A 26169-nucleotide genomic window follows, 5' to 3' on the forward strand; every position below is an offset into this window, starting at 1 on the left:
AATCTTTGTAAAACAACACTTTCATCAGCCCACATAAACTTAAGGACCTCTCTTGTCTTTACTGGGCTAAGTCCAAGCTCTTCCCATGGGCATTTGGTTCTCTCATCTGGACCTGCTCATTAGACCCCTAGGACCCCCTTCAGCCTCAGTTTACAGTCTGAGGCCCCGCCAGTTCTGTTGCCCTTTCCTCCCACTGCGTGTGATTTCCTGCCTCTGCTATTTTGCCTGTGATCATCTCCTTCCTCTCAGTTTCACCCACTCCTCTGCATAGATCCTGGTTTTTTACCTCCTCTTTGGAGGTCTTCTCTGACCACTGTGGCCCAAACTCCTGCCTATCACTTTCATATCCATTTAAAATTGGATTATGTACAGTCTCCTTGGGTTTTAACTATTAAAAGAAACAAAGTTATTTTAGGGCCCTAATCACACGATGACTCCCGTGTAGGTCCCGAGTCACTCACAGAGCTGGCGACCAGTAAAGCCTAGGCAGCCAGGGCTCACTGAAAGGGAAACTTTTGTAGTAAAGAATATGTTGGTTCATTGAGTTGAGTGGATGTGATGGAAATTGCTGAAAATACCTAGGATACATTTAGCTTTAAAAACAGTCATTTCTTAAAAAAGGAATAGTATTTATAGAAGTTACAAGGTTTAAGTAGCAACTTTTTATAATATTACCACTTAAAGAAAAAGATTATTAATATTTTAATGGAGTTCCTTATAACCATAAAAAAAACTATGGGAGCCTCACTCTGTTGCCCAGGCTGGAGTCCAGTGGTACAATCTCAGCTTACTGCAACCACTGCCTCCCAGGCTCAAGTGATTCTCCTGCCTCAGCCTTGTGAGTAGCTGGGACTACAGGCACATGCCACAACACCTGGCTATATGTGAGCTTTTAATGCTGTTTCATTTGATGTTGACATCAAATGTATTTAACTATTTGTTTTTGAACATTTAATTTTTTCCTAATTTTTTAAACAAATAATTTGGCAATGAGCAGTCTTTTGCACATATCATTGTCCACATATTTGGTAATTGCCTAAGATTGGATTCTAGAATCAGTATGAGTAGGTCAAAGTGTATATTTGATTTCCTCTTTTACTCACAATTTTTTTTTAGAAGTAATTTCAAAATTTACAGAGTTACTTTTTGGCGGGGGGAGAGGGTGGTTTAAACTTTGCTTATTCATATTAAGGTTTTTACATTGAGCAATACAAATATGACACATAGAGTCTCTGCTGTTTTGGTTAAATAATCTTTTTCCATGGGTGCATTTTTGTTTTTAATTGTGAAGGTTAATATTCCTAATCTTAAAAACAAGATATGATATAAAACAGTACATTGTATTGTATAAGTATTCAAAATTCTTGTGTAATTTTCCTCTGTTAAAGCCTGAGTTGCTAATTTTCCACAAAATTATATTTCTATAAAATTGCCCTTGCTTATAAATAAGTTTCTTGGCTATTATTTTGATGTTACATTATCTATTACACAGAAATTTATATATCATACCTTCATTGCAGATTTAACCTTAATCAGCATAAAATTATCCTTTTAACTTCATTAGATGCCTTTTGCATTTAGTTTTACTTTGTCTAAACTTAATATTCCTCCTGCTTTCCATTTGTTTGTATTTCTCTCAACTATTTCTGTGTTTTCAATTTGAGGTGCATGTCTTTAATTTAGCTAGAGGTAATCTGTAATGTAGCTGAAGGATATTGTTTTATAACAGGGTTTTTAACATTTTACATTTAATTTTACTGCTACCAACATATCTTTTATAGGTCCTTGCTCTTTTCCTTGATGTCTAGTTTAGCTATTTAGACCATGTGTTGTTTGCTTTTGTCTTCTCCAGGGATTTGGCAAGATATGCTCTTTTAATATCAACTAATAGTAGCTTTAAGGCTGTAGAAGGCTAATAATTTAAAACTTTTTCATTTCCCTTATGTTTACTCTCCCCCAGCCCAGGCTCTGTTAATACACTGAATTATTATTCTTTTCATAAGATTATTATGTTTAATCTTTCAAGTATAATTTTCTATTTCAAAAAAAGTTGACACTTTTATTCAGCTCTATCTCTACCTACAGTTTTTTAGATGTGGTTCTTTGTTTAGCTTGTTTTGCTGCTCACTTTTGTTTCTTTAAAAAAACTACAGTGAATCCTTCTTAAATTCCTAATTTTGATTCTGTCCTCAAAAGGCTAAAATAGGAGTGATCTGTTGATCTGAAACTTCATGTACCAAGGGACATATTGTTTTTTTTTTTCACACAAGAAAAACAACTTAGTTAAATAAATTCTCGGACCAAAATATTTTCCCTTCATTGCTTTGCCAACATTGCTCCAATAGATTTGGGCATTTATTATTAAAGTGGAAAAGTCTAGGGCCAACCTGACCCTATTCCTTTGTTGATAACCCTTGTTTTCCGCCTTATGCTTGAGGAATTTTCATTTTTTAATCATATGGATATTATGAGGATATGTCTATAGAATAGGTGTCATTTAATTATTTTTCTTAGGAAACTGAGAACTTTTGATGTGTCCTTTTGGGCGCTTTTTCAGCTTTATAGAATTCTTGTCTGTGGTGGCTTTGACTGTCACTGCTTCTGATCTAATTTTTCTGATCTCTTCCTTGGGTAAGTGTGATCTCTGCTATCTATGTTCTTTGTATGACATCTATTTTATAATTATACCCTTCCTCTTCTCCACATTCTGGAGGGAGTCTTTCAAGTGTAATTTCATAGCTCGGCTTTGATGTCTGTGCCACACAGATTCTTCTCAGTTCAGTTCAGATTGTGCTCTTGTCTCTTTCCCTTCCTTGCCGTCCTTGCCCGTCTCATGAAGCTCCATTTTCCTCTCCTCCTGCAGGCCAAGTCTCACATCCTATTCTCCCTTCATGCCCTTTCATTCTATTTTACTGAGGCCCTTGTCTTCTGTCTCTTATCAAGAACAATTTTCAAGTATCTAAAGTTTCTTTCCTATTTCTGGATCTAGTATTCAGTGGTTGCTTCTTCTGGTGAGTTGTTGGTGCAACTTTGTTCTGTGGTATCTTAGGGTATCTACATTTTCCCTATTATTTGCTCACTCTGCAATGAGGAGAGGGCTGTCTGAATCTGATGCTTATCAGCCGGGCCAATGCATAGATTAGCCTTGGGCCCTGCTTGCTGGCCATTGGCGTGTTGACTGAAATGCCTCTTCAGACCTGCAGCCTGAGGACAGTTGTAGGGCTCAGCTTCCTGCTCAGTTCTTGTTGGGTCACTGGTATTTATGCAGCGTGGCTTTGATGGACCAACATGGGATCTTCCACTCCCACAGAAGGATTCCTTCTGCATACGTTTCTGATGCACCCAGGTTCTTCGGTCTGTGCTACAGTGTGTGTGGGGTGGTGATGTGCAGGTGGGAGGGGAAGGGACCCAAAGACAACAGCCTGGCAGCAACCAGTGCCCACACAGTGCAGCTTTCCATGAGGACAGCCTCAGTGTCTGTGTTCATGGGCGGAAAGGGGCAGGGAAAGTATTCCCTTACATTCTTCCAGTGAGACGACATTGTTTTATGACATGTGCCTATTGTTTATGATATAAAACAATGGGCACAGGGCTAACATTTCTCATTTAATTAGACTACCTCAAACTTCTAGGTAGTAGGAATTCTTGCCAAAACCTCACAATACTTTTTTTTCAGCATTGTTAAGAGTTTGTTTTCTTTCTTCTGGTTGTGATAGGCATTTTACCCAATGTGGGAGTGGGGAGTTACTACTAGCCAGGTGTCAGAAATCCCATGCAATGTAATGCATGTAATAGGAAGAGAATTCTCAGGGAGACACAGAAGCATTGCAGAAGTGTATATCATTCATAACTTCAGATTTAGTAATTGATAAGATCCTGTGCATAAGGGGAGAAATATCTCCAAAGAGATTAAAATAATAGCATTCTGCTTGTGCTTGAGTGTTGAGGATACATGTGATTTAAATATTTGTCTTTGCTTCTTTAGTTTTCCAGATATTTGTAATGTTTATGTGTTATTTTAATAATGACCAGTAAAAGCATGATGTAGTCTTATTAATTTCAGACTAATTAAGTAAGATGGATGCTTTTGTATCTTTTCCCTTTATTTCAGACTGTAATGCAAATGTGCACAAAGGTTGTAAAGATGCTGCGCCTGCATGCACCAAGGTAATTGCTCAGTGATCTGTGAATATATATGTAGCATGGTTGCTTCATAGTATCTATTTGGGCTTTTACTCTTTTTTATTACCATCTAGATTTATTTCTAAAGCGATCATGATAGCAATAATGTAACATATGCTCAAAGTGTCTAGTTATTTGCTTAAGTGTACACTGTTAGAAATGGAAGGAAAGCTCAAGTCCAGATACTTGTGTTATATGCTGTGGCTAGGTTAGGCTTTCTGTTTAGACCTGCTTGGTTTACCAATGCAAGCCCTGGGTACCTGCAAATGAAGATCAGAGTAGTCAGTCACAAGTGTCTGCAAGCCTCACAGTCACTGGAAGACCTGTGACCACACAGATTTCTGGGCCCCAATTCCAGAATTTCCGATTCCATAGATCTGAGGTGGGGCCTGAGAATGTGCATTTCTAACAAGTTTGCAGGTGATGATGCTGCTGCTGGTCCTGAGACCTCAGTTTGAGAACCACTGGACTAGAAGAATGTTCTCTGTAGTTGGGAATGGGCTTGAGTAGATGAAGGTGTCTGTGATTCTATTCTTTTCTTTTCCACTCAGTAGTCATGTCACAGATGCACGTGAATGAACGTGATGATCCTTCAGGGGGAAATTGCAGTTGCAAACCTCTGTGTCAATAGGAACACATATTGCATCAGATCACAGAGTTGAGGGCTGTTTTGAAGGTGGTATTTCAGTGCTCCAGGTGGTTGTCTCCTATAGTCAGGAGGGATAGCAGGAGGTAGAAAGAAACAAGGAGAAAGGCAGCATTGATAGGAACTTTCAGCCTGGGTCTGGACACATGAGCTGGAGACCTCTGGTTTCTGTTCCCCTGAGGCTTTTAATGAAGCCAGGAGTGTTCAGGAGGCGCATGTTCACGAGGCCCCTTCATTATAACTTGCACATTTTATTATCACATTTTACTCTTCATTGCATTTGATGTCTTTTGCTTTGAATTCCTCTTGGAAATAAAATAACAAAAATGATATAGATAAGAATCCTATTCTGTGTAACTATGTGGATATTCTTATAGTCCAGTAATACTTTGATCTTACTTTATGTGTTTCTAATATTCTTTACCAGAAATTCCAAGAGAAATATAACAAGAACAAACCACAGACCATCCTTGGAAGTAAGTGATGTGGAAAACGACAAGAACTTTAAAAAATTTAATACATACTACACATTTTTCCATTATAAAAAGATCTTTTGTTTTCTCATTTATCCAGTTATTTCTTCTTTCATAACATATGCTTGGCATAATTTTTAGTTCTATAAAGTGGTCAAGAAGCCTATCAACTTCTAGGCCAGCCTAAGAACTTTTGTGTTGTATGTACCATATGATCTTTTATATTAGAGAGGGCTATAAGGAAAAGGTATTACCATGCAGCTTCAATTCCAACATGCTGTCTAGTGGAATATGCTCTGCTGATATATTAATAATCCTTCGAGGAAAAGAGAAATACTACATGAAATGTACCTTACTTTGTTTTCCTAGCAGTAGCATAGTATAGTAATACTGCAGTAATATATTTGCCTATACAAATACACACCACATTCTTCTTAAGAATCGCAACATTTGGTGGAAAAAAATCTTCAAATTTGGAGTCTATAGATTCTTATCAGGTTCTGTTGTCCATTATTATAGTTACCTGGTGTTTAATTAGCTGTGCTTGAGGCTGTGATCTCATTAGCACCTCTAGAATGACCGTAAAATTTCAAGGCATACTGGAGTTTGGTTTGCATATTTTAAAATTTGGTGGCTCTGTTTTTCCTGAAGTGTATATTGCTGAAATTTAAGCAGTTTCTCTTTAAAATAATTGGTGCCCTTTGACAGTTCTTCACATTGCATACAAGAACCAATCACGCCAATGTCTCCTAAATTTGAAAATCTCTTGCTTTATTGTGAGAGATTTGGTGATGTCTTCTGCCTAAAGTTGTGTTGCTTGACATGTGGCAGGAATTTTAAGTGCATGGTAACCTTTCATTTCCATGTAACAAAATGTGACTGATATTTTAAAACCACTTTAATCATGGAACAGTTAGGCATGCAAATTTGTGGTAACATGTTATTGGGTGTAATGTTATATTAGGTTAAGTTGGTGCAGGTAGTAACAACTGTCACATCACTCTCTTGCCTTGACCCCAAAAGTCTCTTTGATGATGTCAGTTATAAGGGGCTTCTCATTTTCATAGGGTCAAATGTGAAAATAAATAGTATCTTAGAATTGATGAAATACCATATATTACTCCTCCTCACATGGGAGTCATAAGAATAAAATTAACTTATGCATGTGTAAAATGCTTTGTAGTGTCCGGGATCTATGTAAGCATTTTTTCCCCTTTTGCTTGAGAATGTATGTGCTACACAGCTATAATATGGGACCGAAATGTCTTCTGAGTCATTTATAGTACACATCGAATGTAAATGCATCTGTGCCCAGAATATTTTAGAACTGACCAGAAAAATACAGAAGCCCTATTTAGTTTTCCATGTGTGAGAGAGAATAGCCCAGCTTGGCTTGCAGGCTTTATTTGCCTGAGATCCTTATACCATGAAGAATAGGCTCTCCAGCATCATTCCATTCCATTGACGTGTTCTCTGTGTGGATGCTTGTTTATACATACAATATGCATTCAGTAACAGTACTAATAACACCTTGCAACTATTTAAAGCTGGCTCTAAGGAGTACAAGCAGTGATTTATGGGAAAGCTGGCGCAGTATTTCCCCATTCCATTGTCTTGTTTGTTTGTGCAATCCCAAACACCCACAGTCTCCAAGTGGAGATGCGGAAGCAGGCCTGCAGCATGGGTGTCAGGAGGGTGTAAAATGAAAGGGACACTAGGAGCAAGTGTCAGGATGTAGCAGGGAGACTGGTTTTAAGGCAGAGCATGCAACAGATTACAAGTAGTCATTGCAGGGTTTAGCTTTCTGGCTTTTAAGTGACTACTTTTACTTGTAATTACTGACCTGGAAACCACATGAAGCATCTGTTCTGATTTCCAGATTCTTCATTTAGAGACATCCCACAGCCTGGTCTCTCCTTGCACCCTTCTTCCTCCATGCCTGTTGGATTGCCGACTGGAAGGAGGGAGACTGTGGGACAGGTCCATCCATTGTCCAGAAGTGTTCCAGGCAGCACCTTGGAAAGGTAAGGCTGAGTGTGTTTTTACATATTAATGGCTCAGAGAGGCTGCTGGGGCTAACTTTGCTCCCCTCCCTCTCTCCTAGCTTCAGGAGGTCAGCCACATCCTTGGAGTCTGAGAGTGACAGTAACAGCTGCAGAAGCAGGTCTCATTCTGATGAGCTGCTACAGTCCATGGGCTCTTCTCCCTCTACAGAGTCTTTCATAATGGAAGGTGAGGAGAAGACACTTCCATTTATCTGTGTTTTCGTTAGCATTTGCCAAAAGGATATTGTCTGAAGGAAATAAGATTGAAGCATTTTTTTTTCTTTTTTGAAGAAGTCTGTTTCAGGGTGTCTCTTTGGTATAGGTTCTACTTTTTAAAAGAATGAAAATTTAGCCCCAGAGGAGACAACCAGATAATGACCAAGGAAATATGATGTAAATTTTAAATAGACATATTACTAAAAGAATGTCACAAGAATAAGGAAGAGAAATGAATGAAATATATTGTGTGCTTATTATTAAAAATGTTTTATAGCTATTGATGAATTAGAATAGGATCCTATATCAAAAACATACTTTAGTTAGTTAAGACTGGTCTTCTTTGGATCTCTAAGATACCTACCCCATCTGTTGCTTCCTAGGGGAATAAAAACATTTTGTTTTGAGACGGAGTCTCACTCTGTTGCCCAGGCTGGAGTGCAGTGGTATGATCTCGGCTCACTGCAACCTCGAGCTCCCAGGTTCAAGCGATTCTCCTGCCACAGCCTCCCGAGTAGCTGGGAGTACAGGTGCGCATCACCACCCCCAGCTAATTTTTGTATTGTTCATAGAGATGGGGTTTCACCACATTGGCCAGGCTGGTCTTGAACTCCTGACCTCAGGTGCTCCAACCGCCTTGGCCTCCCAAAGTGCTGGGATTACAGGCATGAGCCACTGTGCCCAGCCATTGAAGCATTTTTTAAAGCATATTTTATAGAGCAGGACTTAATCTAGGGAATTGGTTTTTGTATACAAGCTGCACCAGTAAGAAGGAAAACCAAATGGAAAGAGAGTAGTGACAAGAGAGAGGAGTGGACTCTGCCCCAGGAACCTGTTTTATTTTCATCTTAAGTCTTTAAATTCATTGTCATCTCATTTATACTGCTCTTGAGCTGGAACCTCTCTAATGAGTGCCATTTGGGTAAATAGGGTTTAGTTTTCCTGAGGAGTGTGTGTGGAGGGGGGCGGGGGGGAAGGCGTGTATGTATGTGTGGTTTGTTTGTAATTTTATCAGAAAAATCTGCACTCATTTGTGACTCAAGTACTTACATGCTGCTTTGTGTCTTAGCAAGTCAAGGGCAAATCAAATGGATGAGTACACAATTCAGATTTTAGTAAACAGTACAAAATAACCCAGGGCAGAAGAAATTGGTGTGTTCAAGATTCTGTAGACACGTTATGGATTCTGTAGGTTACCAAAAATAAAACTAAAATAGAGCAGGCCAAAACAAGCAAAAGAATCTTCAAATGTCTTTTTTCCTCCATATGAACAATCTCTCTTTTTAAATATCTGATTCTTCTTTGCTTTCATTAAAGCTGTCTTAATTTGGACCATTTCATCAGTCCAGTTTTAAGATGTTTCAGTCTGGCTGGGCACGGTGGCTCAGGCCTGTAATCCCAGCACTTTGGGAGGCTGAGGCGGGTGGATCACTTGAGGTCAGGAGTTCAAGACCAGCCTGGCCAACATGGTGAAACCCCGTCTCTACCAAAAATATAAAAACTAAGCCAGGTGCGGTGGCACATGCCTGTAATCCTTGCTACTTGGGAGGCTGAGGCAGGAGAATTGCTTGAACCCAGGAGGCGGAGGTTGCAGTGAGCCGAGATCGCATCATTGCACTCCAGCCTGGGCGACAGAGAAAGACTCTGTCTCAAAAAAAAAAAAAAGATGTTTCACTCCATGTTAAAGTGTTTTGGTTTAGTAGTTTCCATGTTCATAGCAGATTTATTTAGGGTGAGGAATCCGTGGACTTACAAAAGTATATTTGTGCTGCATTATTGTACTTCTGGCTTTTCTTTTCTAAACACACATTAGATGTTGTGGATTCTTCTCTGTGGAGTGACCTCAGCAGTGATGCCCAGGAGTTTGAAGCAGAATCTTGGAGTCTTGTGGTGGATCCCTCATTTTGTAATAGGCAGGAGAAGGATGTCATCAAAAGACAGGATGTCATTTTTGGTAAGCATTTCAAATATGCTCTTTGGGTTGAAGCAGTGTGGTACAGAGAAAAGAACATGGAATTTGCAACTGTACAGAGTTGGGTAAAATCCCAGTTCTATCATTTTCTGTTTACCTGATTGCAGACAAGTTATTTAAATCACCTAGACCTTAGTTTCTCCATCTGTAAAATGAGGATAATATTAAAAGTAATAGCAAAAAACACAATCAGTTTTGCAATAACCTAATAATACTCAGGTTTTAAATATTGTTTTGAGACTGCAATGAGGCGTAACATGTACCTGGCACAGAGCAAATGTTATTTCCCATATTCCTTTCAAGTTTACTAAGGTTTGGCCTATATTCTTACCTCTTCTATATAAGAATTGCAGTGAACCTTTACATATTTTAATGTAGGGCTATTGTATATGCCCTTCCAGTTTGGCTGCATACACCAGCCATTCACAGAGACCAGGTGCAGTGTGAGTAGCTGCATCTGGGTTAGGGCAGGGTTTGACTATGTGCTGCCATCCTGAGTACAGAATTCAGCTGTGGTGAGAATGTATTTTGTCATGCTATTTGGGATGAAGGCATTCTGGACTGGAGAAGGTTAAATTATAGACTTGGAAAAAATGAAACTTCAAAAAATTTCAACTACAAAGTAGATGCCAAAATGTGGTTCCAAGAAGATACCCTACTTTAAAGATAACACTGGGTCTTTTCACTAATCCTGTGTATGCAAACATGGGCCCCAAAGTCCATGGGCAGGGAGGATACCTTGTCACTTGCATCAGGTGGTGGTTATGGACATCAGGTGAGATGGTGTATGAGTGTGCTTAGAAATCTGTCAAAAGCTGTGTAGGTGCGAGTTACTTTGGAAAGGAAGATGCTGTCCCTTTTAGTATTTCTTAAGCAATTTATATTCTACTGTCAATTTTCTTCATTTACCTCTCAATTTCATATTATTAAAAGTAATCTAACCCATTGGGATGAATTATTCCATGGTCTTTTGTGTCAGAAAGGCTTGCATTCCAGGGCAAATTCTTTACCTTCTCTTCCTCACTGTTTCTCTTTTAAAGAGAGGGAAATCATTCCTATTTTCTGGGTCATAATGTATTAATGGGTTAAAAGATTAAATGAAATGATACAGGTAAGTGCTTAGCATAGAGTAGGCACTAAAAACATAGGAAATAATAATTCAAAGTTAGTAGATTTCCAATTAAAGAAATTTTTATTTTTGATAAAATATTAAAGCTATATTTAGACTTGCTGACTCTCCATGGCTGATATTTAAGGTTCTTTCCCAAAACTTGCAGTAAGTTGGAAATACTCATTAATATACAACTAGTACTTTTGGTGCACCTGTAAATCGTGAGTTGTTATTTTCTCTCCTGATGCGTTTTAAAAATTGAGGTATAATTCACCTGCTCAAAATTCACTCCTTTACGAGTACACAATCTAGTAGTTTTTAGTATATTCACAAAGTTGTGTAGCCATCAGGTCCTGTCTAATTTCAGAACATCTTCATCACTTCAGAAATCCTGTACATATTACCAGTCACTCCCCATTTACCCCTCCCACCAGCCTCTGGCAAACGCTAATCTACTTTCTGTCTCTACAGATTTGTCTATTCTAGACATTTTACGTGAATGGTACAATATGTGGTCTTTTGTGGCTGGCTTTTGTTACCTAGCATACTGTTTTTAAGGGTCATCCTAGTTGTAATATGTATGGGTACACCATTCTTTTTTATGGATGATGAATATTCTATTTTGTTTTCCTAATCATCAATTGATGGGCATTTTGGGTTTTTCCACTTTTGGGGTCATAGAGTAGCTTTACGTTTAATCACTTGAGAAACTGCCAGACCGTTTTCCAAAGCAGCTGTACCATTTTGCATTCCCACCAGCAACGTATGAGGGTTCCAATTTCTCCACATCCTCACCAATACTTGTTTATTGCTTTTTTATTATAATTATCCTAATGCGTGTGAAGTGATGTCTCATTCTGGTTTTGATTTGCATTTCCCCAGTAGCTAATGGTGTTGAGCATCTTTTCATGTTCTTATTGGCTGTTTGTATATCTTTTTGGAGAAACATCTGTTCACATCCTTTGACCATTTTTGAATTGGTTATTTATTTTTTAATATTGTTTAGTTATAAGATTTTTAAAAATATATATATTCTAGATACAAGTTCCTTATCAGATAGATTATTTACAAATATTTTCTCCCATTCTGTGGGTTGTCTTTCCACTTTCTTGATGATGTCCTTTGATTGATTGTGATGCATTGTTTTCCTCTGGAGAAAGTGGAATTTTGGAGACAGATTCTGCCATAGAAAGGACCTATGGTTATCTGCATTGAATAACTTTATTTAGTTCCATTCATTTCACCAAATTAATTGTGCTCCTGCTCAATGCAAAAACCAAACAAAGAAAGGAAGAAAGAAAGCCAACAAACTAAGTTGTATTTTCTAGGGCATTCAGGTTGGAATAAGACCTAGTTCCTAGCTGAAGGTATCTAAAGATGCTAGCTAGTTATATTATTGAGTTTCAGATACATTAGATTCTTGTATATTGGACTTGACATATATGTCCTCTTTAATATCTGGATAAAAGAAAATGGTTTAATATTTTAGGATGAATGAAATGTTTAATGTTGATTTTTATATTGGAATAAATATCCTTGATATTCCTAAACATTTCTTTTTTATTTGCATAACATATAGTGTTGAGTTACTAATTTAGTTTAATAGTGATACTTGCTTTTTAAAGCTTGTTTAAGGCTTATGTGTGCTCACACATTTCAGAGCTAATGCAAACAGAGATGCATCACATCCAGACCCTGTTCATCATGTCTGAGATCTTCAGGAAAGGCATGAAAGAGGAGCTGCAGCTGGACCACAGCACCGTGGATAAAATTTTCCCCTGTTTAGATGAGTTGCTTGAAATCCACAGGCATTTCTTCTACAGTATGAAGGAACGAAGGCAGGAATCCTGTGCTGGCAGTGACAGGAATTTTGTGATCGACCGAATTGGAGATATTTTGGTACAACAGGTAAGAAAAGCTTAAAGTCCTTGACCTTTATGACGTAAGTGGGATTTGAATCAAAATCTGCCCTTTCATCAACAAGAGTAAAAAAAATGATATTTTGAAACATTCATAGTGACATTCTGAGAATGTGTTTACCATTGTTAGATTGTAACTCCCAGTAAGGCAGGGATTCTTGGTTGTTTGATTACTGCTATATTTCAGCACCTGGAACAGTACATGATATTATGAATATTTATTGAATAAATGGGCCACTTAGAGAAAAAAAAATCAGGAATTCACCTGAATGTCACATTTTACAGTGGTCTGCAACACTTGGAAATGCAGGGAGCTCCATCTGCAGTTACTTTAGCATGGCTTTCCCTGGGTAGATGCTAGAATGCCATCTTCTTCAAATGTACTGTTTTTTGAAGCTGTTTCATCCTGTCATTTACAGCGATGGAGTTCAGCTGTTGGTCTGTATGCAGAAAATCGGGGAGTTATGCTGAGTAGTACTCCATGCTATTGATGTATCACTGTTTACTCATTCACTTGTTGAAGGATATCTTCCTGTTTCCAGTTTTTAGCTCTTATAAATAAAGCTGCTATAAACACTCAGGTGCAGGTTTTGGTGCAAACCTAAGCTTTCATTTTTCTGGGATAAATGCCCAGGAATGCAATTTCTGGGTTGTATGGGAGTTGTGTGTTCAGTTTTGTAAGAAACTGCTGTTTTCCAGAGTGGTTGTACCATTTTACATTCTCATCAACACTGTACGAGTAATCCAGTTTCTCTACATCCTCACCAGCATCTGATATTGACACTTTTTAATTTTGGCTATTTTAAGAGGTATAAAGTAATATCTCATTATGGTTCAAGTTGCACTTCCGTCATGGCTAATGATATTAAATATCTTTCCATGTGCTTATTTGCCATCTACATATCCCCTTCAGTGAAATTTCTGTTTATGTCTTTTGCTCATTTTCTAATTGGATTGTTTGTTTTCTTATTGATGAATATTAAGGTTTGTTTACATATTCTAGACATTAGTTCTTGTCAGATATGTGATTGACAAACTTTCTCTAAATCTGTAACTTGTCTTCTCATTTTCTAATTTTGATGGTCTAGTGTATTTTTCCTTCTAAGAATTGTGCTATTAGTTTCAAGTTTAAGGATTCTTTGTCTAGCCCTAGGTCTCAAACATTTTCTCCTATTTTTAAAAAAGGATTTACAGTTTTGGCTGGGCATGGTGGCACATGCCTGTAAGCCTGGCACTTTGGGAGGCTGAGGTGGATGGATCACTTGAGCTCAAGAGTTTGAGACCAGCCTGAGCATCATGATGAATCCCCGTCTCTACAAAAAATACAAAAATTAGCTGGGCATGGTGGTATGCACCTGTAGTCCCAGCTATCTGTGGGCTGAGGTGGGCAGATCGCTTGAGCCTGGGAGACTGAGGTTGCAGTGAGCCGAGATCCTACCACTGCACTCCAGCCTGGGCATCAGTAGTGGCACCCTGTCTCAAAAAAAAAAAAAAGTTGGACAGTTTGATGTTTTACATTTAAGCGCGTGTTGTACTTTGAGTTATTTTTTTGTGCAGGTTAAGAAACTTAGTAGGTTAAGTTGAGGGTTTTTTGTGTGTGTGTGTCTATGGATGTCCGGTTGCTCCAGGGCCATTCGTTGAAAAGGCTATTCTTCCTCTAATTGCTTTTGCACCTTTGTCGAAAATCATGTAGGCATCTGGGTTACCATTTTGTTTCACTGATCTATGGATCTGTCTTTCCATAGTCTTAGTAACTGTAGCTATATAATCTTAGAAGACTGAGTCCTTCCACTTTATTATTTTTTCCAAAATTGTTTTAGCTATTCTAGTTTCTTTGCTTTTTCATATATATTCTAGAATAGTCTTATTTATATTTTTAAAAAGCATACTGGGATTTTGTTAAGAATTGTATTAAAACTGTATATCAGTTTGAAGAAAATTGACATCTTTACTATTTTGAGTCTTCTAATCCATGAACAGCGTATAGCACTTCGTTTATTTAGATTTTTGTCATCTTTCACTGGCATTGTATAGTTTTTACTATATGAGTCATATATGTGTTTTGTTAGATTTGTACCCAAGTAATTTTTTTTTGAATGATTGTAAATGGTTTAAGAATTATCATTTGAGGTTTATTGGCCCCACACATTCACATAACCAAAGATGAAAAGACCAGAGGTTGTGATGTAAATTTTAAGCACTTTTAAGAGGGTGGATGTGTTCTGGTTTCCATTACGATGCTCTTCAATGGGACATGTGCATGTAAGGACATCACAGTCTAAAAAAATGGCATTCAAGTCATTCAACTAGTTCTCTTCACAGCACCTTATTCTAAGTTGATTCCCATGTGGATTTTCTACTGATGTTTTTCTACAGGTAAGACTTATTGAAACATCCAGCCCACATCTCTACTTCTCTTCATTAGCTAATAAACAGTCATTCTGGTTATTCACTGGTCTCTTTCGTCTTGGCTAATGATAGCCTGCCCTTGATCTACTTGTAATTGGTGAACAAAAAATCAAATTCCCTACTAAGGACTGAGTCTGTGGACATGGTCATTAGCTAATGTAAATGCCAAATGAGTGATTTTATTTTTGGGACGGGGGCAGACCTTCCTGAAGGCCCCCAAATGTAGCCATATACTTTTCTTTCAATCTATAAAAGTATTAAAACTATAAATTGAAATTATAAATTTGTATTAAAACTAAGAAGAGAATAAAATATATCAAGTGTTTTTCATTTGGCTATTTGATAATTGTATTAGTTCAATATAATATCACATTATGTTGACCCTTACCACTCAACAACTTTCTTTTATTTTAATTTAAAAAATGCTGAGGAGATAAGTGATTGTGTTCAGAAATTCCACGATATTTATTTTTTATTTGCAAATACTATTTTGAAATAGATGAAAATTGCATACTTTTTTGTGTGTTTAGAACTTACTAAATTTACAAACCATTATTGAAATGTTATTCTTTCCAGTTTTCAGAAGAAAATGCAAGTAAAATGAAGAAAATATATGGCGAATTCTGTAGCCATCATAAAGAAGCTGTTAACCTCTTTAAAGAACTCCAGCAGAATAAAAAGTTTCAGAATTTTATTAAGGCAAGTATTTTAAAACTTTATTACAAAGTGATAAATCAGCATGGAGAAATAGTTTATGCTTGTTTCTTAATGATTTAAACAAATTTCATAGCTAATGATGCTTTCCAGGGGAAGAAGAAGGGAGGTGGAAGGTTTGCGGCAAAGGTGAAAAGTCTCTTTTTCTCTGTTAGTAAAATATTGCCCCCAAATCATTTTCTTTTGTATATTCGTGAGGTCATGTCTTCCAACCTTCTGAGAATATTTGTAACATACTGGGAAGCTGTTTCATGCCAAGTTATATATCAGAAAAATCAAAGTGAAAATAAACACAGAATCTACTCCACTTCTGAATTAGCTTGAAGCAGATTCATGACATCGTATAGTTTCATTTGTAATATTTTTCTCCAGATGAAAAAGTTAAAAATTATGACATTATTATACAAATAAAGTAACAATAGTTTTTGATATCTTAAAATTTCACTGATTATCTCATAAAATTGAATTACTTAAATCAGGATCTGACCAAGGTTCACTTACTGTATGAGGTGGTTATATCTCCTAAATCTCTTTTCATTTGAATGTTATCCTACCCCGTTTTTCTTCTTCTGATTTATTTGTTGAAGAAATTTGTCTTATAAAGTTTCCTGGATTCTAAATTTTTATCTGCCATGTTAAGAATCCTACCAGATTCTCTTCCCTTTTTTCCCCACATAAATGTGCGTTGAGGACTTGAATACTATGAGGAATACTTTGATATTTTTAGAAAAAAAGTTGTCCTGATTAGAGGGAACTCTAAGGGTTATAATGAATAATAACAAATGTGGAGGAAGACCCGTTGGGAAAACAAATGGTAATCTGCAAACTGATGTTCAAAGTTAACTTTGATTTATGATTGTTTTTCAAAATTTTTTGCTATTCATAAATCAAGGCACTTAGAAGTATTGGAACTTCTTTTGGAAGTAACTACAAATACATCAGAGTAACTTGAAACTTCTTAATATCTTGGAGAGTTGGGGTACTGAAATTTATGACAAAGTATACAATTTAAATTAGTGATAATGCATCGTTTTGATTGATAACAATGAATGTGAAGTCTGCATAAAATTGTACTGTTGCAGATTCTTTGTATTGTTAAATTCACACCTGAAAAGTAAATACAGGTAGAATTTGTGTGTATAAAATGTATATATTTTTTAAGCTCCGAAATAGTAATCTTTTGGCTCGACGCCGAGGAATTCCAGAATGCATTCTGTTGGTCACTCAGCGTATTACAAAATACCCTGTCTTGGTGGAAAGGATATTGCAATACACAAAGGGTAAGTTGTGACTTCTGGGATAAACATTTGCCCCTCTTATTAGTTTTAAACATAGTCGAGGTGTTCTAAACAGCCATAAATGTTTGTGGTCTGTGATTCATAAAGAGTTTCTCGATGGAGAAACTGTTAAAGCCTTTGAATTTGGATTCATTTTTAGAAATTATCTTTTATAATGTGGCATGGATAATAGTCTGAATTTCTACGGGTAGCCCAAACCAAGCTGGCTTCTTCTTACTTTGAACCTGCCTTTCCCCTCTTTATTTTCCCCACCACTGGGCTTTCTTAATACCTCCTCTTCCTCATTTTCCTGTTACCTTCACAACAGTCTGATGAAACATGCTATTGATCCTATCACGAAATGTCAACTCTCCCAAGCAATCAGTTATTAAGTTGGGAGGGATTATAAGAAGGATCTATTTTTGACCCTGTCAATTTCATCAAGTTCCAGGGAGTAACATATGGGCATCTTTTAAGAAGCTATGAATGCACATGGCTTGTCTGTAAGCTCCTTGTGGGATCTATAAGACCTGTGTCTGTCTGGTGTACAGCTGGATCTTCGATGTCTAGTGCAATGGCTGGTACAGAATAGATGATCAATAAATAAAAACATATCAATGCAATGAATGAATAAATAAAATGATCTAATCCTCAAGCTAACATATTGATCTTGAGTAAAGATTATTATTAGGGTGGTAGTGTGTTATGTTAAAAACGGCTTGGGTTTGGAATTTTGTACACTTGCGTTGCATTGTATATACTCAGCTCTGCCACTCATTCATTGGGTAAATTATTAACTGAGCCTCAGTTATCTCCACTACAAAATGACATGAAACATTACCTTTCAGTTCCAGTTGCCTCAATAAACATCAACTAGGTGGTCTTTATCACCAAATATACTTTTATCTGGAGTTTCAGGAGGCTGCTCCAGAAACTCCTTCAGAGTATCTTCATAAGGTAATCTAGAGACAAGAGCAGGTAGCCAGTATTTTAAAGAATAACAACTGAAATCAATAATTATTTGCTCTTGGTATGAGCATGGCTGATTTGTCCGTTAGCACAGCACTTGGGTACCATGAAACTTTTTCTTCTGATGGTAAAAGAAATTAAAATATTTAATTTTTAAAGAAAATGGTTTAATTATAATAGTAATATTCATATTTATGCTAATGCAGTTATAAAATATAAATTTGAATATTAATTTTGTGGAGGAAGGGATCAAGGAATATAAATGAATCTGAGGCTCATTCACATAACCCTGTGGCTCTGTTTCCGAGAGCATTACTGGCTTTGTCCCACAGCTGGCTTACGTTTTAAGAAACTTGGCATGAAGATTATTGATTACCTATGTCTAAGAAGGTGGAAGGAAGGCCTAAGTTAGTATATAACACATTTCCTGCCCTAGGGAGAAGGTCAGACCCATCCCTAGAACTCGGACATCTTACTGTCAGCTGAAGGACTATGTGTCAGCTGAAGCACATTTAATAATGCAAACCTTTCATAATAAAATATTTTAACTTTTTTTTGGTGTGGGGGGGTAGGTACAGAGTGATATTACAGGATTTAATTTTTTTTTTTTTTTTGAGACAGAGTCTCACTCTGACTCATAGGCTGGAGTGCAGTGGTACAATCTTGGTTCCCTGCAACCTCTACCTCCCAGGCTCAAACTATCCTCCCACCTAAGCCTCTTGAGTAGCTGGGACAAAAGGCACATGCCACCATGCCCGGCTAATTTTTGTATCTTTCTTGGTAGAGACAGGATTTCGCCATGTTGCCCAGGCTAGGAATTTAAGTTTAATCCAACATTTTTCTTATGAGGTTTTTATTGTTTAGATGATATATTTAACTATATTTTAAAACTAAAGAAGAAGTTTTCTTCCTTAGTACTCTGGTTTATTGTATTGTATTTTGTTTGTTTCTTTTTCCCACGCAGAAAGAACTGAAGAACATAAAGACTTATGCAAAGCTCTTTGCTTGATTAAAGACATGATTGCAACAGTGGATTTAAAAGTCAATGAATATGAGAAAAACCAAAAATGGCTTGAGATCCTAAATAAGATTGAAAACAAAACATACACGAAGCTCAAAAATGGACATGTGTTTAGGAAGCAGGCACTGATGAGTGAAGAAAGGACTCTGTTATATGATGGCCTTGTTTACTGGAAAACTGCTACGGGTCGTTTCAAAGGTACTGTGGCTCTACCAGACCAATTTCTCCCTTCATACATGTTATTCATTTAACAAAGGACAGATTTTCAAAAGAAAAACAGTTGAGAATTGCAGGCACACATGCGCAAACCCTGGGTCAGTTGAAAGACTGATTTGTGAATTTCAATAGGCAAATTTGGCCAATGATACAAATCTTTGGTGGGAGTTTGCTGCCCAAGCTAAAACCTTTATACATATATTTTTTTTTTTTCGAGACGGAGTCTCACTCTGTCGCCCAGGCTGCAGTGCAGTGGCGCGATCTCGGCTCACTGCAAGCTCCGCCTCTGGGGTTCACGCCATTCTCCTGCCTCAGCCTCCTGAGTAGCTGGGACTACAGACGCCTGCCACCACGCCCGGCTAATTTTTTGTATTTTTAGTAGAGACGGGGTTTCACCGTGTTAGCCAGGAAGGTCGCGATCTCCTGACCTCATGATCTGCCCGCCTCGGCCTCCCAAAGTGCTGGGATTACAAGCTTGAGCCACCGCGCCCAGCCACCTTTATACATATTTTATGAATTTGCAAGTTTGTGATGTCTGAAATCAAAGGAACTGAGGGTTCTGCTAATTGTTGGCACAGAAACATTATTCTGGTAACTGTGATGTGTTGAAAGCAAGGCAATACACCTACACACCTAGGGTCTGTTGCATGTCAACACAGCCTAGGGCTGTCAGACAATGGAAGGGAGAAATAAAAAGAACTCTGAATGTCATCTTTGTTACTAATAGAATACATCCACACACCTGCTGACACTGGTTTAAGCTCTTCCTCAGTGCTACTGTTTGCTAACTGGCATGAACTTGACTCTGTTCAGGAGTCTAAAGCAGATAATTCCATTTTTTAAGGACTCATTATGTAGCGATCACACTGCCTAACCCAGGCTTTCTCACCCTGGCCATACACTAGAATCACCTCTGGAGCTGAAAAACATTACGAATGCTCATGTCTCCTCCCAGGGATTCTGATTTTATCACTGTGAGGATGAAACCAAAGCCCATGGGATGTTTAAAGGCTCCCCAGGTGAGTCTACTATGCAGCCAGGGCTAAGAACTGCTGTTTCTAACAGTTCATCTTAATAACATCCATAGGTAGGCAGTGAGAGGAAGAGGTTGTTAAATTCCAGCTACTCAAAAATTATTACCCATTGGAGGATGATCAAGTTTTGATGGAGGTTGCAACTAATATCTGAAATGGGATTTGTTGATCAACAACTAGCAATGTTGTTTTGAAAAAAATGTTAACCACAACCTGTAGATTCTATTGCTTGAAGAATATTTGCTCTTTATCCATTTAGTAGAATCAGTTTGGTAACTTTGTGTTAGACTATTCAGTGGGTGCAATGAAGATGAGTTCTTGTGAACAATTTGTAAGGGAAGTATGGAATCTTAAACCTTGCTCAGTTCTAGATGAAACAAAATAGCAGGCATATATAATTTGAGGTAGAAGCTGCCCTTTTACATTTTTAATTCAGCACTTTTCCCACCAAAGGTAAGAGTTTGCTCCATTTTATTAAAACTTTCTTTTTTAATGGGTATTTTTCTTCTGTTTTGAAAGTGACTACATTAAACTTTGCTGGAGATTTACCTATACCTACAGCTACACACAAACATGCACACTTAAAGACAGCTTTCTATTAAGTTATTAATAGCATATATCTTTGGCTATCATAATACAGGTGTTTTTATGAAACTTTCATACTTAGACCAAATCTTAGTCTTTTTATTTTCATTAAGTTTATTTGAACTGTGGTTTGCTTCATTAATACTAGTAATGTTTTTTCTTTAAAGATATCCTAGCTCTACTTCTAACTGATGTGCTGCTCTTTTTACAAGAAAAAGACCAGAAATACATCTTTGCAGCCGTTGTAAGTATATGACCGTGTGATGCATTTAAAAAATAGGTTTAACCACACATTTTCTTGAAAAATGCCTAAAATTCCTAGTGAAATATAGTAGTCACAGGAAAGTATATGCTTCTGTTATGTTTCCATTATTATTTGTGATTGCAGTGTTTAGAGACAAGCATCTCATTAGGTTAAACTAGCATGGTAAGTGTTGCTTCATCACAACCAGGGCTGGTACTCAGCTGGTTCAGCAGTGTAGCCAACTGTGAGAGTATTGCAGTCCTTCAGTAGTGGTTGGTGAACAGGCACTGCCCTAAGCCTCCCAAATGTCCCCATGCCATCTAGCTATCTTGGTCTTTCCTCCAGACTCCTCTCTTCCCTGACCCTTCGGCCCCCAAACCCCTTCCCTTAGATGCGGCAACTAAAATGTGAATGCTGGGCACAGCCCGTCTCTTCCAGCACCTGGCTTTCTCCATGCCCCTTGGCCCTGCTCTCCCACTTACTAACCCCGTGACTGCCATCGTGTGCCTTCTGCCAGACAAGGGATACCATCCTGATGCCTAATGTTTACAGAAGATTCTTTCTTATTTTTACTATAGTAGCTTCTAAAGACAAACAGTGTATGAAACTATTTTTGTAGTGTGTTAGAGTAATCTAATTGCTAGCACATAGATAATAAGAAGGCTTGAAGAAGCCTCTATGTTCCCAATCAATTTGAACTGTATTACAAATTTCATGAAAACCTATTGGTTTGTCCAGCGGCTTCTCGATGCTGTTACCTGAGATGCTCGAGATTCTCTGAAAGAACATGAGAAATAAGTGGGAAGGTGGGGACCATTTTGTTTAACCTGTGGGATGGTGAGGGCCATGTGGGAAGAGGAAACAAATTCACATCTTTATAGAAACCAATGCTTCTTTAAAACCAAAGACCTAAAAGAAAAGCAAATTCTGTTTCTTGGATGATATTACTGGACAGATGTCCTGCTGATTGATCATGAAGTAGATAACATAAAGACAACTACCTTGTCTTTTAGGACGAGGTAGCATATGGATTCAGATCCTGTAATGCTCAACTTAGAGCGTGACTTGAAATATGATTCTTTCCCTCTTGTCTCATATGACCTCCTGAGGCATTATCTGTGCTACCCATAGACCACATTTACCATTAAGTGGGGTATTAGGAATGCAGTCCACCAAATGGCAGAATGAAGACAGTTACAACCTAGCTCTTCTTGGTGGAATGTGTTTGGCTATACTGTTACTATTTCTTAAAGGTGTTAAACTGACATGTATCTGCATTCATAAATGACAGCTAAGCCCTTGGTGGTATCAGAGAGCAAAAGAGAAAGCATCATTTTATCCTTGAAGAGTCAGGTGCACCCTACTGTTCATACACTCCTGAGTTACATCTATCTGACAACAGCCCATGTGTCACAAATATTTTATGGTTAGCATTGTAGGGAATTGAAACATTTGGCTAGGGGTATACAGATATCTGGATTTCCTAGCTCCCATCCTAGAATTTTAGAAAGTTTTCCTCAAGCTAGTACAAGTGAGATTCTCCACTCCTTGTGCCCTTTAGAAAACACTTGTTCCCTAGGTGCTTGTCTTGTTGCATGTTACAGAAGACATGATGCATTTGAAAGTAGCCAGAAGATGAGCAGTTAAAGTAGTAAGAGGATGGAGTAGTGGGTCCCTACAAGAAAGTTTTGCTTTGTTTTTGTTTTCATAAAGGACTCAGCTGGAAATTGGGGCACAGCCCAAACCTACAACATGTGTTAAGAAAAAGTAGATGTGTTCACTAAGTCTTAGAATACAGGGTCTAGGAGGAATCTCTTGAACATCAAAGAAGGCAAATTCAAAAGGAGCAAACAACCAAGACAGTGAACATGTAGACCCGCAGGTTGAAGTTCCAAATGGGAAGTAGCTTTAAAATCTCTTTATCACAGTGGAATCCCTGGATAATAGAATCAGCACAAAATGGATACAGTGTTAACAATACAGCTAAGCGTAGCAGCTCCTTTCCTCTTCTCCTACATTAGAGGTCTTCATCTCCTAATGCCTGTAGGGATTGGGCAGAAATGTGATTGAGCGAATGTGACAGGGTCAGAAGCAATGAGACAATAGAAAGTTGTAGGGACTGTAGTGAAAAGTGAGTCTGTGCCCTGTCTCAAAGATGGCAGTGATTACTTGGCTATAGCCAGTGTTTTAAAATGAGAATATGGGCCCAGGATTGCTAATCTTCTGCTTTCCCCAAGAACCCAGAAATGTAAAGTTTTTAAAAAGTGAAATCCCCTGGTATTTAAATGCTGAGAACTTGTTTTTAAACTTTGTTAAATGCCGTGGCACAAATAAAACATCTCTGCAAACAGGGTTAGGCCTTTGCATTACTAGTGTTTGACATCTACCTCCAAGGCAGACATGCTACTTCCATTGCCGGAGAGTTAATTTGAATGTTTGCTCATCTCCAGTGTTTGTGCGTGGTTAGTATGAATACCGATGGACAGGTTCCCATGCCCCCTGGTCTGATGCTGATCGAATGAATGCTACTTTCCTTGCACTTACCTGTTCTTCACTTTGAAAAGATCTTACCCTGCCACCTCCCCTCCCCTGCAACACTAACCAACTGGTTCAAATGATTTCACTCTTGCTCATGTCTTAAGCAAGTAAACCTACTCTGCCTTTTTACATACAGAGGCTGTTTACCTCGTCAGCTGAGGAAGCTAAAACTGCACATTGCATCAGCGAAACAGATAAGGTCTCGGGAGTAGGTCCATAATAGAATAAGCCAGATTAACAATGCTCCAAGGATCTCCCTAATTAGAGAGGGCAGTATTCCAACAACTGCCACGGGGCTGCTTTTGCTTCCATTTTCAGAGGCTGAGCACAGGCTGTATAGACCAGTGGTCTTGTCCCATCGTATTTTTTCTCTCATGCTACTCTGAGAAGCATGGGGTGACGAGGTACTCTGGGTCACCATGGCACACAGCATCAGATATGGCCAAGCTGTATGATGCTGGGAAAGCCGACAAGCCAGCACCAAGGAGTCAGCAGTGAGGGGACAGTGGCATGTTCTGGATAAAGGCGTCGCTCAGTCCATGATGGTGAAGCAAAACCACACACTGCAACCAGCTCTGTAAACAGTGGTGGAAGCCACAGACCAAAGAAGAATTCTTCATATTATCCCCCAAACTGTTCATCCTGAAGTCATTCTTTTGGCCATTCTTTCAACTACATCTACCTACCAAGCATCATCAGTGTGCTGTTCCTCTTTGAATCCCCAGTGTTTAGAAAGGGACATTGGAGGATCACAGTAGATGTTGGTAGAAGAGGTGGTTTAATCATGGCGTACATGCCAAATTTTAGACTTTCTTCCTATTACCCTGTGGTGGACTTATGTGAAACTAGTCCTACCAACATTTATTGAGTGCCTACTCTATGCTTGGCTGTGTGCTAGGTGCATGAAGATGAATGAGACCCATTCCCACCCACCAAGGGCTCATCTGCTTGGTGAGAAGAGGCAAGAACTTGTAGACCATTTTTTTTGCTGTGACCTACATGACAGTAGCAAAAAGGATTGGTTATGCCTGGGGAATCAAAGGTCTTGCCACTTATTCGTATCTTTTATAGTCACTTTTATAGTGCATGGGCTGGGCTTCTGAGTTTCTGGGCTTCTGTTCCGTCACCTTATTGAAACAGTATTGCAAGTCGAATGGACTTTTTATGGCCTCCCTCCTTCTCGATCTCTTTGACATTTGACATAGTTTCCTATCTCATGCTCTCTTAGAAAAACTTCTCCTGCCTTGACTATGGTATTTTGATATTTTTCTTCTCTGATTGTTCTGTCTTTTAAAAAGTTCAGTTTTTAAACAACCAATTCCTTTTTTTTTTTTTTTTTTGAGACGGAGTCTTGCTCTGTTGCCCAGGCTGGAGTGCACTCACTGCAACCTCTGCCTCCCAGGTTCAAGCAATTCTCATGCCTCAGCCTCCCAAGCAGCTGAGACTATAGGCACACATCACCACACCCGGCTAATTTTTGTATTTTTAGTATAGATGGGGTTTCACCACATTGGCCAGGCTGGTCTTGAACTGCTGACCTCAAGTGATTCACCTGCCTCGGCATCCCAAAGTGCTGGGATTACAGGAGGGAGCCGTTGTGCCCGGCCTAAACCACCAGTTCTTAAGGATGAGCATGCCTATAATTCCTCTTTTTCCATCCTCTCTTTTCCATACTGTCTCCATTGGAGATTGTATCAACTTCTACAGCTCTTTTGAAAAGATTGGAAGTGGAGAAAGATTTACCTAGTACTGTTGCTTCCTTTAGCTCATGTTTTACGGAGGCTTACTTTAGCTAGGATGCTGTTTCATCTGCTCACCTTCCTATTTTATGTAGGATCAGAAGCCATCAGTTATTTCTCTTCAAAAGCTTATTGCTAGAGAAGTTGCTAATGAGGAGAGAGGAATGTTTCTGATCAGTGCTTCGTCTGCTGGTCCTGAGATGTATGAAATTCACACCAATTCCAAGGAGGAACGCAATAACTGGATGAGACTGATCCAGCAGGCTGTAGAAAGGTAACATTTCCTTCCATCCATAATCTATGGAACAGAGTTGTTCAACTGGGGAAAATATTCTAACCATGTCTTCCTGCATGAAAACTTTGCCTATGCCAGAATGGTCTGCCCCCTGCCCCCTGCACCTGCCTGCGATAGCCCCCCATCTGCAGCTTTCTCCTCCGTGCCTCCCTGCATGTAATGCCTGAACCTCCCTCTGCCTGTGTGCGCCCTGCCAGGCGTTGATGCAGCTCGGGCCTCCCCTCCTCCATGAGGACCTCTTCAGTCCTGGTGATCTCTTTCTTGCCTGAAATTCTTTAACACCTGCTCACTAAAGCATTTACTTGATGCTCCTTATATACTGCCTTGTAGCTATTATCTTTTTTATGTACATATGTGTGTGTTTATTTAATTAGATTGGAAGCTCCTCGAGGGCAGGGGTCATGTCTCATGTTTCTCTGTGTGCCTAGTGCTGAGAAATCATTCAATAAATGTTTCTGAATTGGTGGATCTAAGTATTCTAAGTCAATTTATTCCTCATTACTTGTGCAAGGACAGTTTTTATAATTGGGAGCACAAGGGTGGGGGTGATCATTCTCAACAGTA

General features: G+C 38.5%; 1 protein-coding gene across 1 annotated transcript in view; it reads left to right on the forward strand.

The window, feature by feature from the left end:
- Positions 1-26169, forward strand: part of ARHGEF28 (Rho guanine nucleotide exchange factor 28) — a 121240-nt gene that overhangs the window by 47723 nt on the left and 47348 nt on the right. Inside the window, exons 9-19 of the mRNA XM_032144997.2 lie at positions 4112-4167; positions 5256-5304; positions 7181-7325; positions 7406-7533; positions 9376-9516; positions 12306-12553; positions 15550-15672; positions 16850-16967; positions 18898-19152; positions 20957-21033; positions 25406-25584. Coding sequence (XP_032000888.1) covers positions 4112-4167; positions 5256-5304; positions 7181-7325; positions 7406-7533; positions 9376-9516; positions 12306-12553; positions 15550-15672; positions 16850-16967; positions 18898-19152; positions 20957-21033; positions 25406-25584 — 1519 coding nt within the window. The remainder of the gene's footprint in view (positions 1-4111; positions 4168-5255; positions 5305-7180; positions 7326-7405; positions 7534-9375; positions 9517-12305; positions 12554-15549; positions 15673-16849; positions 16968-18897; positions 19153-20956; positions 21034-25405; positions 25585-26169) is intronic.

Source organism: Hylobates moloch, unplaced genomic scaffold, assembly GCF_009828535.3.
Source record: "Hylobates moloch isolate HMO894 unplaced genomic scaffold, HMol_V3 SCAFFOLD_23, whole genome shotgun sequence".
Classification (NCBI taxonomy): Eukaryota; Metazoa; Chordata; class Mammalia; order Primates; family Hylobatidae; genus Hylobates; species Hylobates moloch.